Raw genomic sequence first — 15,565 nt, forward strand, 5'->3', positions numbered from 1 at the left:
CATTCATGGTAACTGAATATATCACCCTGTAAAATCTGGGCATGTCATAGGAACTTAAGTGACTATGACAAACATGAGACAGCCTCACCATCAGACTTAAATATGAATGAGTTGTGTTCATAGCACTAATAACAGAACTAAATAATTCTGAAAGTAGGAAACAATATTCTGTCATTTGATAGTTTTCTTTTTAAAAATTTATCTAAAAAGCAACTCTGCAAAAGTATTAAAAAGAGAGCCAAGACAAATTTCTGGTTCTTCTTCAAATGAGCTCTGGGACCACGGGATAGCCACTTTCACAATGCAAGAAACCAGAGCACATGGGATGAGTTTTACACGTGGGAAGGTGGAGAAAGTGTAGACATGATCATACAGGGATGCTTGTGAAGAAAAAGTAATCTGTCCAGGGGAACAGTATCATTTTAAGAAGAATTTCTAACTATAAGTGATTCTACTAGGTAAGTATAGGCCATCCAGATTTTAAAATGAGAATCACAGCTTATCTACAGAGGAGTTTGTGTTGAGTTTCAGCTCTGGGGCTCCTTTCTGAAAGTTGAGTATCTCATATATAGATTGACTTAACTGAAAATTTGCCTAAGAATATGTGCTTTCTCTAGAACTTATACCATCAATTACAACTACATTACAAGTATTCCATTAAATGATGAAAATGTGTGTGAGAGTGCTTAATGCATTCATACTTAAAATGGAAAGGGATCACAAACACTAGGTCCATGAAATACTTTTATCCATTACTGGGTGACAGTACCTCTTCAATCAGCTTAGTATTTGACTTTTCTAATGAGTCAACTCTTGAATGGAGGCTGCTGACTGTGCTGCTGAAATTAATAAAGAAAACTTATTCAAAATCACACAAACTAACAAAGGCAAGACAAAATATGTTAACCTAAACTCATTATGTTGACTGACATACACCAACAGTCCTGTCCAAATTTGTGAGTGTGGAAAATATCATTAACTTGGGTGACTTGATTTGGCGAGGAGAGCAATAAAGAATACAGTAAAAGATTCAATATTTCTTTTGAAATTCCATTTGGCATTACTAATTATTTTTTATCATCTTCTTAGGCTGCTTCTTACATTTAACTGATAATTTGGGGGAATGGAAATTCCACACACAGATTACTAAATATTATTAAAATTTTATTTTATTTTATTTTTATTTATTTTTTGAGACAGTGTCTTGCTCTGTCACCTGGGCTAGAGTGCCGTGGCATCAGCCTAGCTTACAGCAACCTCAAACTCCTGGGCTCAAGTGATTCTCCTGCCTCAGCCTCCCGAGTAGCTAGGATTATAGGCACATGCCACCACACCCGGCTAATTTTTCTATTTTTAGTGGAGAAAGGGTCTCACTCTTGGCTCAGGCTGGTCTCCAACTCCTAACCTCAAGCGATCCTCCCACATTGACCTCCCAGAGTGCTAGGATTACAGGCTGAGTCACTGTGCCTGGCCAAAATTATATTTTAAATTATTTTTTAAAGTATGAACTCTGTCTACTTTATAATTATGTGGCTTGATGAAGCATATAAACAATGGTCTTTAATTCAAGCCCAATCTGTTTCCCCTCTCCATTTTCATAATAACTTAGAGACCTCCAAAGTCACCCATAGTTTGAGAAATACGAATCCAAGATATCCATCATCAGATACCTAACATCAGGTACCTGGCAGCTAAACACCTGTCTTTCCAGAAAATAGTCAGAAGTCAGGTTAGACCACATGAACACACCTGTTTTTTGCTCTTTTGTTTAAATGAATCAAGACTAGACATTAATGTACACTTCATTAAGTCTATTGTCTAAGGCCTGCTTGACACTACTGTCTCAAACTTTCTCTAATAAAATGGAATATGCTATATATGTCGTGTATTATAGCAAAATCAATAAAATATACAACAAAATTTATACTAGCCTCAGAAACAAGTACTGGTATTTTAGGTTAACCGGTGAAACAAGAAAATGTTTTTCCATTCATAGTAAATCATTTTTTAAACATAATAACTCTTACGTAAACAACTTGAGTTTTTCACAAACAGCACCAGGATGTACTGATGTTGAGATAGAAAAGTACAGGTCTGGGAAATGTAAGACCAAGGTCATGGGCCCTGCTTTTCTACCTTCTAACTGAGTCACCTTGAAAGTTATGAAACCTTTCTAAGCTTCAGCTTCTTTTCTATAAAATCAGACAACAGTATTTGCCTTGTCTTTGTGTGAGAACCCATAATCACCAAACAAGCACTTTGAAAACAATAAACCCTCAATAGTAGTTTTGAGTGAAGAATAATAGATGAATTCTTTTTTTTCTGCATCTTTTCTCTATATTGATGAAATATTCTAAATGTACAATAACTTTTTATTAGAAAAATGAAACATTTTAAAAACATAAAGTGTACAAAATTAAGGCACTAATAGTTCTGTAACTGATTAATACACGTGACTTAAAAGACTGAGAATGAGAAAACTGTTTTGAACTGAATAGAATAGATGCCAAGATAAACTGTTGAGTGAAAATAGTACAGAGTATTGTGAAAGTATGCTACCTTATATGTAAAAACAATTAATGAGAACAGTCCATTCATTTCTAATTATGCAGCAAATATTACTCAATATACCTGTGCTGTTCAGTATGGTAGCCATGAGCCACATGTGACTACTAAGCATTTAAAATGTAGCAAGTCCTTCTCCTTTAAAAATACAAGATGAAAAAAAAGAAAAAAAATGTAGCTAGTCCAAATTCAAATGTGCTATAAGGGTAAAATACACATTGGATTTTGAGGACAGTACCAAATAAAATGTAAAATATCTTATTAATAACTTTTTTAAGGAGACAGGGTCTTGCTATATTGCCCAGGCTGGTCTTGAACTCAAGGGATCTTCTTGCCTCAGCCTTCCAAGTAGCTGGGACTACACTCACACACCACCACACCCAGCTAATAATAATTTTTTATATTGATTACATGTTGAAATAATATTTCGGGTATATTAGGCAAAATAAAATATATTTTGTAATTAATTTTTTTAACATTTGTAACGTGGTTACCAGAAGTTTTAAATTACCTATGTGCCACACATTATATTTCTATAACAACTGCACTATACTATTTTACATACAGATCTCAGAAACTCTTCTCAGCTAGAGTATTCATTGATGGCTTCAATGACCAGTTGACAATGTAAGAAGGAGAAAACTTCCCCCATAGAAGATGACAGCCACATTTACACATGAAGTCCTTTGAAGTAGGAAAAATGAATTTTTGAAGCATCAAATTATATGAACTTCTACCTTATCTAGGCTTTTTTCTTAAAGGAATAGTGATTAAGTTAAAAATTTTACTTAAATTCTATGAAGATTCTATTTAAAAATCTTACTCTCATTTTCTGCTGAAAATGAATTAGCTCCAATAATTCTCAGTATTCTTAATTTCCATGTTCTATCCCCTCAACCCCTCAAAGGTACTTAGAAGAAAGAAACAGGGGTAAGCTGAAATGAAGGCAAGAAAAACAAAAACAAAAACCTAAGACAATATTCATAAATGTGCTAAATATCAATAATACTTACTTCAGTTGTCTGTTTAATTCTTCAACATAATTCTTTTGGTCTAATATGGCAGCAATTTGAACATTCCTGGGGGGAGAAAAAAATAGTTTTGTACTAGTTGAAAGGTACTTATTAGATGCAAAAAAAAAAAAAACCTAAGTCATCTAAAATTGTTATAAAACCATAACGGTGTAACAACATTATCTTCATTTAAAACATGCATGTAAGCTCTGTACTGACTACCTATAGCCCTTGTTGAATAAATTACTTGCTAATAATAGACTTAACAATACCATTAGTGTGTGTGTGTGTATATATACATATATATATATATTTTTTTTTTTTTTTGAGACAGAGTCTCACTCTGTTGCCTGGGCTAGAGTGCCACGGTGTTAGCCTAGCTCACAGCAACCTCAAACTCCTGGGCTCAAGCAATCCTTCTGCCTCAGCCTCCCAAGTAGCTGGGACTACAGGCATGCGCCACCATGCCCGGCTAATTTTTTCTATATATTTTTAGTTGTCCAGCTAATTTATTTTTATTTTTAGTAGAGATGGAGTCTCACTCTTGCTCAGGCTAGTCTTGAACTCCTGACCTCAAGCGATCCTCCCGCCTCGGCCTCCCAGAATGCTAGGATTACAGGCGTGAGCCACCGCACCAGGCCAGTATATTTTAAATTTAAACACAATTATATCTTGAAATAAACCACCACTTGTAAGCTTGTGAATAATAAGCTTTCATCTCTTTTATCACAAAAAATAATTATTAAAATGGGTCTCAGTAACTACAGGTACAGCCAAAAGCCCTACTTTATACTGAAGCCTCCCTCTGCTAAGTGATTTTCCCTAATTTGCTTTGGGAAAGTTACAACAGAAGTGGAAGTGAAAATGCAACAAAGTAGAAATGGGGGGGGGGGGGGGACAGAAAACCACACTATAACAAATAGATGGATCTCATACTGATTTGTAAAGAGCTATCTAAAAAAAAAAAAACGTGAAATAACTTACGAAAATCATACCTTTCTTTATTTCCAATATCTTCTTCATTCTTTAAATACATAGAAAAATCAATCACTCCAACCTGAAGCAAATAAAGTTATTTTTATTTAAAGGAGAGAAATATTACTTAATCAGAAGTACCTTTACTGAATTTCATTCTTAATTCTTTTTTAGGGTTTAACAGCACTGTTTACAGATTAAAGTGATCCCTGGATCAAGGGAGACTGTGCAAACTGAAAACACTCTGCATTTGGTGGTGATCACTTTCACTTACTTGTGAGTCTAAATCCTCTCCTTTCACACACAGATTAGCATCTATCACATTCAGGCCAACCAGCAGCCCAACAATTACTGCTCCTTCTTCTTCCATCATTAGTGCATGATACTCATAGAACTCACTGTGAAAATTTAAAAAAAAAAACAAAAAAAAAACCACCTTAATTCACAAATTTATTTCAAAGACTAAATTTTAAAATCACCTTATTGGTGGTTGGAGGAGGGGGACTTTAAATAAATAAATAAATAAATAAATAAAATAAAATAAAATCACCTTATCTTCCACTTTATAGACATAGAAGTAATCTAAGTTACATAACTCTCAAATTAGCCTTTCCACATGTGAATAACTTTTTAAAGTTTTGAAATTTAAATGTCTATATAGAAAAATTAAAAGAAAAACACAAAAGGAGAAAAAAGAGGAAAAGGAATTTTGAGAGAGAAAAGAAGAGAAGCAAAGAGACATCAAAAGAAACAGAGGCAACACTGAAGCCTGGAACAGTTATGAGAGAAAGAGAAAGGGGTGACACTGAAGCCTAGAATGTTCCTGAATCTCAGAAGGACATAGTGACTGTTGCTGATCTGATTATGACTTTTTTTTTTTTTTTTTTTTTTTTTGAGACAGAGTCTCACTCTGTTGCCCGGGCTAGAGTGAGTGCCGTGGCGTCAGCCTAGCTCACAGCAACCTCAAACTCCTGGGCTTAAGCGATCCTTCTGCCTTAGCCTCCCGAGTAGCTGGGACTACAGGCATGCGCCACCATGCCCAGCTAATTTTTTCTGTATATATATTTTAGTTGGCCAGATAATTTCTTTCTATTTTTAGTAGAGACAGGGTCTCACTCTTGCTCAGGCTGGTCTCAAACTCCTGACCTGGGGCAATCCACCTGCCTCGGCCTCCCAGAGTGCTAGGATTACAGGCGTGAGCCACCGTGCCCTGCCTGATTATGACATTTTTTATTAGAGCTGAATTTTCAATCTTAAGATTTATTAAGACCCTTGGGATAAGACTAAAGTGGGAAATGAACGTGTGAAACATTTCAAAGCCCAAGTTCAAGTCAATGCATTTGATAGGTATATTGTAAGTGCCCTTAATAGATAATCATAAATTAAAAACACAGCTATCTACACTCTTAAAAATGTCCAAACAAGAGACTTGTGAAAGAAGCAGGACAGTCCAAAAACAAAGTTTTGTCTCTGAAACAAATAAAAAATAAAAAATTTTAGGCCGGGCGCGGTGGCTCACACCTGTAATCCTAGCACTCTGAGAGGCCGAGGCGGGCGGATCGTTTGAGATCAGGAGTTCAAGACCAGCCTGAGCAAGAGTGAGACCCCGTCTCTACTAAAAAAAATAAAAAGAAATTAGCTGGACAACTAAAAATACACAGAAAAAATTAGCCAGGCATGGTGGCACATGCCTGTAGTATGCCTGTAGTCCCAGCTACTTGGGAGGCTGAGGCAGAAGGATTGCTTGAGCATAGGAGTTTGAGGTTGCTGTGAGCTAGGCTGACACCACAGCACTCTAGCCAGGGTGACAGAGCAGGACTCTGCCTCAAAAAAAATAAAAATAAAAAATAAAAAATTATCCAGGCATAGCATGCCTATAGTCCTAACTACATGGGAGGCTGAGGCGGGAGGATTCCTTTGAGCTCAGGAGTTTGAGGTTATAATGGGCTGTGATAGTGCCACTGCATTCCAGCCTGGGTTACAAAGCAAGACTTTATCTCTAAAAAAAAAAAATTTAAAAAGTAAAACCTAAAACAGGACCAAATTCTCTACAACATCAAAAAGGCATTCTAAAAGAACAAGGGCAGATGGAGGGCTATCATGGATCTACTCCTTTAGAAGACTATTGGGCTAGGCATGGTGGTTCATGTCTGTAATCCTAGCACTCTGGCATTCTGGGAGGCCAAGGCAGGAGGATCGCTTCAGCTCAGGAGTTCAAGACCAGCCAGAGTAAGAGAGAGACTCCATCACTACAAAAAAATAGAAAAAACTTAGCCAGGTGTGGTGGTGTGTGCCTGTAACCCCAGCTACTTGGGAGGCTAAAGCAGAAGGATCGCTTGAGGCCAGGAGTTGGAGATTACAAAAAAGACTGAATACTTTGTTCTGAAAGTAATAAGCTTTGGCCTTCAATTTAAAGCGTGCCCGCGGCCAGGTGTGGTAGCTCATGCCTATAAGCCCAGCGCCTTGGGAGGCCTAGGTGGGAGGATCACTTGAGGCCGGGAGTTTGGCAGCACAGCAAGACCCCATTTCTACAAAAAATTTTTTAAAAAATTAGGCGGGCGTGGTTGCAAGTGCTTATAGTCCCAACTACTTCGGAGGCTGACCCAGGAGGATGGCTTGAGCCCCGGAATTAGAGGTTGCAGTGAGCTATGATAGCACCTCTGCACTCCAGCCTGGGCAACAGAGCAAGACCCTGTCTCAGAAAAAAAAAAGTCCACAATACAGTCAAAGCAGTAATTTGGACATTCAAGATCAAAAAAGAAACCTGTGGAATTAAAGCGTCAAATTCCAACACAAATTTTTATCTATAAAATTAACTATAATTCAGAAAAATGAAACTAAAAAATATATATAAATTTCCCTTTATTGGCTGATAACAAGCTTATAGTGTCCATATTTGAGGCTAGTTCCTGATCCATGCTATGCCCCCACCATGTTTGTCTCTCTTATTTTGCTCCTCCTTTTATTTTATACCATCTTGTTATATTTTATATAACCTTTTATACTCCATCTTCAATCCTTTTTAGAAGACAGGACACAAATGAAATAAAAAAATGAAAATGAACATGACTTAATAATACTAACCTCAAGAGATCCCTCTGAATAATTAAGCAACGCAGGTAATCAGCCATTTTTTTCTGCATGAGGGCTAATCGAAGCCACGCTCTTGCTCGACCCAGGGGTGTCCTAACGAGAAGAACAAATTGGTCAGAAAACAACCCTATTCCAAAGATCAGGACAACATGTTCTATCTCTGTTGAGGTACACATTAACAAAGAAAAGGGGCATTTTATCATAATTTTCTTCACATTTTTGTAGTTAAGCTAACAAACCAATCCCTGGGAGCTAGCTAATCTGCTCCTGTAGGTCACCTAGGTACCATTTTATGCCTTCGAAGAAATGACTCTCTAAATATGGTCATGGGTCACTTAACACTGGGGATATGTTCTGATAAATATGTCCCTAGGCACTTTTATCATTGTGCCAACATCACTCTTACACAAGCCTAGATGGCATAGCCTATTGCTACTAGGCTACAAACCTGTACAGCATATTACTGTACTGAATACTGTAGGCAACTGTAACACAATGGTTAAGTATTTGTGCATCTAAATGTACCTAAACAGAAAATGTACAGTAAAAATACAGTATTATAATGTTATGGGAACACCATAGTTGACTGACACATTGCTATATAGAGCAAGACTGTAGTGAGAATATTTCTACAAGAAATATTTAGTGCAAGTAGGCTTAGCCCTCTAAAAATGAATATGTGAAATCTATCAATATGGTAGTATAATGCCTTCGAAAATTAGTTAACATTATATCTGAATTTTAAAAATCATAATAAACCTAAGAAGATACCAAGGTGCTAATTAAAGAGAAATCACTGTGCTGCTTGGTGTTTTTTGAAAGTTTCTTTTACCCAGTTGCACTTAAGAAATTAAATCTCATATCTCTCTTACCTAAGTTCTATTTAAAAGCAAGTTTTAAAGAATATGTATTTTTGTAAAAAAAAAAAAAAAAAAGGAACAATATCATTCACATTTTATGTTTTCTTACACATAGAACATTTTTTCAGGTAGTTTGGGAGGATACTTAATCTTCACTTCCAAACGTCAATGAGTTTCTTATAGCTGAGCATTTTAACAAACATTATCAGGAAACATTTTGTAAAGTTTGGCTTTTTAAAAAAATATGAACATGTATTTTGAAATTAAAATAAAACCAAATCTCATATTTCCCTTGAAACTCCATTTTTCCTCTGTGTTTGTTAAAAATTACTACACCTAATATGCCATTGTAAGTAACATCAGGTTTGAACATCATTTGCTATTTAACTCTAAAAACTGGGTTTTAATCTTTCCTCTCCACTTTTTTTTTTTTTAGATACAGGATCTTGCTCTGTCACCCAGGCTACAGTGCAGTGGCATCATCATAGCTCACTGCAGTCACAAACTCCTGGGCTCAAGCGATCCTCCTGCCTTAGCCTCCCAAGTAGCTGGGACTACAGGCATGCTACCATGCCCAGCTAATTTTTCTAGTTTTTTGTAGAGACAGGGTCTCGCTATGTTGCTGAGGCTAGTCTCAAACTTCTGGCCTCAAGTGATCTTCCCACCTGGGCCTCTCAAAGTGCTAGGATTACAGGTGTGAGCCACCTTGCCCATCCTGCCATTTATTAACTGTAATTTCTCTGACCTTTATTTTTCACATATATACAATTATTATAATAATAATCTCTACCTGTAGGATTGATTTAAGCACTAAAGGAGATAATTCATGTAAAACAATTACCTTATTATCAATTATCTCCACACAATGCTCAATGGTAGGTATTTATTTTTATCACTCAATTAAGTCCAACTTATACAAATTTGAACCTTGAAATAACAGCAAGAAAACATCACCATATTTCCCACAATATATGAAACCCTAAATTGTAAAGCTAAGAGAAAACAAACTGATAATCTGACAGAAAATACTAAATATAAAAATTATCTTGGCCAGGCTCAGTGGCTCACACCTGTAATCCTAGCACTCTGGGAGGCCAAGATGGGAGGATTGCTTGAGCTCAGGAGTTCGAGACCAGCCTGAGCAAGAGCGAGACCCCGTCTCTACAAAAAACAGAAAAATTTAGCTGGGCATAGTGGTTCGTGCCTGTACTCCCAGCTACTCGGAAGGTTGAGGCAGGAAGATCACTTGAGCCTAGGAGTTGGAGACTGCAGTGAGCTATGATGACACCACTGCACTCTACCCTGGGCGACAGAGTAAGATCCTGTCCCACCCCCCCCCAAAAAAAGAAAAAAAAATTATCTCCTTCACAAGAATTAAGATGAACTAAAGGGAGTGCTTACATTTTAATTACCCCTAAAGAACCTAAGAACTTAGCCTTAACTCTTCAAGCCTGCAAAAAATTTTCAATACTTAAGAGTTCTTAGCTAGAATACTCTAGCTTTTAGGACATTTCATATACATTTGTCTGATGAAACAGGCTGTTGACACTATAGGTCACAACATTTTCCAAGGAAGAAAAGTAATTTATACAACTCCTATGAACATAAATGGCTTATCTAAGAACCTGAATCTCCTGAGCCTTTGCCCTGGATTCAACCTAAATCCGTCTTCAATAAATGGTTATTGACTGCCTACTACATGCAAACTAATTTAACACTCAGAAAACAGAGATGCACAATTGATATACCCTATCTTAAAGGGAATTTCAATTTCCTGCAATACAAGGCAGAACTGAAGATATAGTAAAGCAGAAAATACAGTGATAAGACTATAAAAGAAAGAGTGGTTAATTCTTATTGAAGGGGCTAAGAAAAACTTCTTAAAGGAAATGGAATTTGAGCTGAGCAATAAAGAATGAACAGAATTTTATTAAAAGAGAATGGAAGAAGGGGATTGAAGACTGAGAAAAGATACTAAACTAGAGCATGAGGTACTTCAGAGGAACGATGAATGCACTTCTGTGGTTAAGGATAAACAAGTAATAAGATTACTTACTTAAGACCAGGTAAATCCCGGACACTGGCTCCTATTTCCTCTGCTTCTGGGTACAATTTTTCCACCAGTTCCAAAGGGCCCCAGATGGTTTTGTTATAACTCAAAAATGATTTTCTTACTGAAAAAAAGAAAATATAATGCACACAATTTCCACATATAAAATAATGGTAACTTGATTTTTTTTTCTTTTTTATTTTTGAAACAGAGTCTTACTCTGTTGCCCAGGCTAGAGTGCCATGGCGTCAGCCTAGCTCACAGCAACCTCAAACTCCCAAGTAGCTCAGATTACAGGCATGTGCCACCATGCTCAGCTAATTTTTCTACATACATTTTTAGTTGTCCATATAATTTCTTTCTATTTTTAGTAGAGACGGGGTCTCGCTCTTGCTCAGGCTGGTCTCGAACTCCTGAGCTCAAACAATCCACCTGCTTCCCAGAGTGCTAGGATTACAGGCGTGAGCCACTGCGCCCAGCTGCTAACTTGATTTTAAATATTAGTTTCAACTTAACATACAATTAATTATGCAGAAATCTTTCCTCTTTTTCAATCACTACACAGCCCTGTTGATCAAGAGCCTGTTCAATCAGGAGCCTGTGGCCCATCCTGCTGTTTTCTTCCATATCACAAAAATGCACCTTGGCCACTCTTTCATATCAAATATGCAGGCAAGAAATTAAAGTAAAATATAATTCCAATAATTCCTTACCAGTACCAAAACAGAGACTGGTGGCTTTAGCTGATTGATCTTTATAAGTCTATTAAATAAACCAAGCACAAATAAAAAGTTATTTTAATTTTAAATATGAAAATTGTGAATTTGCTTTTCCTTTTATTTTATTCTGAGATTTGGGCAATAAAAAAACCATGAAATCACCATACATTTCTTTAATACTGATCAGATCTCCTGCACACAGTGTACCAATCACATGCATCACCCAAGGACAACCAAGAAGATAGGCAACTTTTACCAGGGGCAAAAATCACAAGCACAAAGTAGTTTTATAATAATTCATCAAGATAAGCCTAAGGATGTGGCTCACTGTATTTTGTGAAGTAAAGGATAATAAATTCTAGGCCAGCATGGTGGCTCACACCTGTAATCCTAGCACTCTGGGAGGGTGAGGGGGGAGGATCACTTGAGCTGAGGAGTTCAAGACCAGCCTGAACAAGAGTGAGACCCCATCTCTACTAAAAATAGAAAAAATTAGCTGGGGGTGGTGGAGCACATTTGTAGTCCCAGCTACTTGGGAGGATGAGGCAGGAGGATTGCTTGAGCTCAGGAGTTTGAAGGTTGCAGTGAGCTATGATCACACCACTGCACTCTAACCAGGGCAACAGAGTGAGACCCTGTCTCAAAAATAAATAAATATTTCATTTGTGGAATTCAGTAAAAAAAAAAAGATAAATAAATAAATAAATAAATTCTAAAAAGAGCTTAAAATGTAATTATTTGGGCCATCATTTGGAAAACTCCATTTCAGCAGAATTGGGGAAAATAAAGATGTATATCACCGTTATTTTAAAAAAACAAAGCTTTTCTTTTGTTTTCTTTTTTAGAGACAGGGTCTTTCTTTGTCACCGAGGCTGAAATGCAGTAGCCCAATCACAGCTCACTATAACCTCAAACTCCTGGGCTCAACCTATCTTCCTGCCTCAGCCTCCTATGGAGCTGGTACTACAGGCATGCACCACCATGCTCAGCTAAATTTTTAAAAAAAATTTTTGTAGAGATGGAGTCTTGCTATATTGCCCAGGTTGGTCTTGAACTCCTGGCTTCAAGAGATCCTCCTATCTTGGCCTCCCGAAATGCTGGGATTACAGGAATTCACCAATGCACCTGTCCTAAAATAACTCTATAATTGTCCTAGAAAATGGAAACCAGTTCAGAGTATGTATGTTGAAAAAGCTTAAAAATCAAATATGCTTTTTACAAAACACTAAGCATTTTCTGAAAACCATCTATTAGAAAACATAAAGTTGTAAGATATTTCCTCCCCAAATCATCCAATTCAATGTTTTTAATGCAAATTAAGTTATTATGGCCTCAAAAAATAACACATTTTCAATATATTTAAAAATGGAAAGGGGGAGATTCTAAAGTGAATTAAAATTTTTTAAGTCTCTTGATACCTTTAAGACCGTGTTTCAGACAATGTTCCATAACAACAAAGAACTGCTGCAAGGGAGGATAGTCAGAATCCAGAGTGCGGCCAAAACTTAGAGCAGATTCAATGAGTCCTTTGATACTCAGTTTAGCCATGTTTAACAAGTTTGCTCTCTCTACAGCTGTGGGGTCTTTTGTAGCTGAAAGCACAAGAAAGGCGTCCAACATCATTTGCAAGACATGACAATGAAAAATATGCCAATTCTTCTCATATCCTATAAAACCAATGGTGTTTTGCTTTTCCCTGGTCAACAAACTGCCTCCCCAACTAAACTATACCCCCAGTTAACTTCTCGTTATGTCGCTCACATATACCATAGAAAACTACCATACCCATTCCAGTCCTCTCTCACATATACCATAGAAAACTGCCATACCCATTCCATTCAACATTTATGAATTATTTCCAAGATCCTGCAAATTTGCCATTCTCCTGAATTTATTTTGCTTTTGTAGTACCTCTTACATGGAGAATGATTTTTTTTATGGTCTAAGGATGAATTCTAAGGTTAAAATGTGTAGAATAAACTGGCAAAAAAATAAAAGGCAGTTAAAATTCTAAGATTCCAGTATCATCCAAAACAAACATGACAAGTAAAATGCACTAACAAGGGGATACAGAAGAAGCCACCCAATGCTTTCACTCATTGTAACCCTCAGTCTTGTTTCTTCATTCTGACTGTAGTTCTGTATTGCACGACTCGTTTATTTCCAAGAGGAAATAAAAGCAGGGACCAGTTTCTAATCCAAGCTTCCTGTCCTTCCACAAAGTTGATGATGCTCACTGTTTCCAGTTTGAATACCAAGTTAATAGATGCATATTTTAAAAGCCCTGATTTTAACTGATATTTTAAATTCACACACCAAAAAAATGCCCTCGTCCCCACAAATTTTATCCTCAGTTTACTTAGAAATTCAGATGCTTCCCCATCCTTTCATCACTGCTGGGAATGGCAGGAATATTTTCAGCAAAACACAGATAACAAAGTTCAGGTGTGGAAAAATGAAGCATTTAGTATGAACATTTCACAATCTCTGACAAATTTACAAGTTCAAGTAATCAAAGTGTCCATTTTTCCTTCACCGAACAAAATCCCAGAGTCCCCAAGGACTCAGTATTCTAGTACTGATCTCGGATAGCTAGGCGTGAAGCCTGACACGGAATCTTAACTTAAAATGCAAACAGTCGCAACTGCTATGACCAAGCTGGCTGGTGGAAAATGCCCACACACGACATTTCTTCAGATCTGCACCGTGGTCTGATTCCCATTTGTGGGGCCGGGGGAGGGCGGAGCAAAACCACTTGATGTCTTACAATCCGTGACAATTCTCATTTTTCTTAACACTGCGCACCACAATCCATAATGTGCGACGCAACCGCCACACAAAGGGCGGGAGCTCCGCAGCCGGGGGCAGACAGGTTCCCACGCCGAGGGGCGTCCGCACCCGGCCACGCCCCGACCAGGCTCTCCGACTTGTCCCGCCGGGACGCGCCCCCCCAGCCCGGCGCGGGTGCGCGGGGAGACGGGGAAAAGGCCAGTCCTTGCATCTTGCCGGGGCCTGGAGCCCCTTCGCTGTCTGTCTTCCCCACCCGCCCTCCAGCAAGGCTGCCTCCAGGCCTCGGGCCCCCCAGGACCCCCGCGGAGCGCTCACCCAAGGTCTTGCGCGTCATCACTGCCCCTCTTCCGCCCTCGGCGTCGGGCACCCAGGCCAAAACCTGGGACACGTCTTCCCTCCGCCACCCCCAAACTTGAAAAGTCATCGGCCGTCCCCGACTGTTCCCCGACCCCCGAGCGACACCCTGGCCGACCCTGTCCTTGCTCCCTGGAAGCCGTCAGACCTCGAGGCCTCGGCTACCAGGCCCCAGAACCGAGGCGACGGCGGGAGGGAACGAGGGGGGCGCGTTGCCATGACGACCCCAGGAGCCCCCGAGTCCCGGGCTGTCCCCGCCCATCCCACGTTCGGGCCGTTCCGACTGGCGCTCTCAGCGCCCCAGCCCCACCCGCAGTCCCCCTGCCCCGGCCGCGGCCTTCTGCCCGGGGCGGAGGGCTGGGCGTCCGCTCCCTGTCCGCTCCCCTTACCCATGGCGGCGGCGGCGGCAGCGGCGGCGGCTCGGTCTCCGGCGAGGGCTCCCTCGGCCCGGCCGGCAGCTCCCTGCAAGGGCTCCGCGGCCGCCACCGCGTCTGCGGCCAGGCCCGCTGCGACCCACAGCGCCCCCGGCGGCAGGAGGACTCCCGGGCGGTCCCGGCGGGGAGCGGCGCCCGGGGCGGGGCGGGGGCGAAAACGCGCCCTCGCTGAGCCTCTTCACCGCCGCGGGGACCGGGAGAAGGAAAAGGAGCGTGAAGGAGACCTCGGTGTGAGGAGCCGGAGGCTGGACCCCTGCTCGGGTCACGGGTCTCTCGGCCCAGGCGCTTCGCCAGGGCGCGGAGGCTGGATTTCCCAGGGGCGGCGAGCCACGTGCAAACGTTTCCATCCAGCTGGGTTTAATGGCACGTGCCTGACCGCTTCCCTTTCGTCTGCACAATCTCGTAGGGAACCAGAAGAATTTGGTAAATACGAAAGAAATAAAAATAGGCACTGCTGGTCCGATGATAGTGGGTTATCAGAACTTACTAACATTAGTGTCACTGAAGTTGGTAAACAACGCCCACTGCTAAATTTGACTGGCTTTTAAGAACTAAAAAAAAAATTTTTTAAGATAGGCACAAATCTACTAAAACTTTACTTTTTAATTTTATTCCGCTTATGATATAAGCTAAAACTATTTACACAGCCCCAAATCACGACACTTAAACCAGTGAATACATTGGTTTATAAGAAGCAACGAGCAATAATCTC

General features: G+C 39.6%; 1 protein-coding gene across 5 annotated transcripts in view; it reads right to left on the reverse strand.

Moving 5' to 3' along the window:
• RUFY2 (RUN and FYVE domain containing 2) overlaps window positions 1-14,921 on the reverse strand; it is a 36,159-nt gene extending 21,238 nt beyond the window's left edge. Inside the window, exons 1-8 of one of the 5 annotated variants that reach the window (XM_045568872.1) lie at window positions 14,809-14,921; window positions 12,694-12,867; window positions 10,563-10,680; window positions 7,638-7,739; window positions 4,828-4,951; window positions 4,574-4,635; window positions 3,579-3,644; window positions 770-839 (exon numbers count right to left, since the gene is read on the reverse strand). In XM_045568872.1, coding sequence (XP_045424828.1) covers window positions 770-839; window positions 3,579-3,644; window positions 4,574-4,635; window positions 4,828-4,951; window positions 7,638-7,739; window positions 10,563-10,680; window positions 12,694-12,867; window positions 14,809-14,812 — 720 coding nt within the window. In that variant the 5' untranslated portion in view covers window positions 14,813-14,921. Of the gene's footprint in view, window positions 1-769; window positions 840-3,578; window positions 3,645-4,573; window positions 4,636-4,827; window positions 4,952-7,637; window positions 7,740-10,562; window positions 10,681-12,693; window positions 12,868-14,380; window positions 14,620-14,808 lie in introns of those variants that run through there. The other 4 variants (XM_045568869.1, XM_045568871.1, XM_045568870.1 and 1 more) reach the window with 4 other exon arrangements.
• Between the last annotated feature and the right edge of the window lie 644 nt (window positions 14,922-15,565).

Source organism: Lemur catta, chromosome 14 (assembly GCF_020740605.2).
Source record: "Lemur catta isolate mLemCat1 chromosome 14, mLemCat1.pri, whole genome shotgun sequence".
Taxonomy (NCBI): Eukaryota; Metazoa; Chordata; class Mammalia; order Primates; family Lemuridae; genus Lemur; species Lemur catta.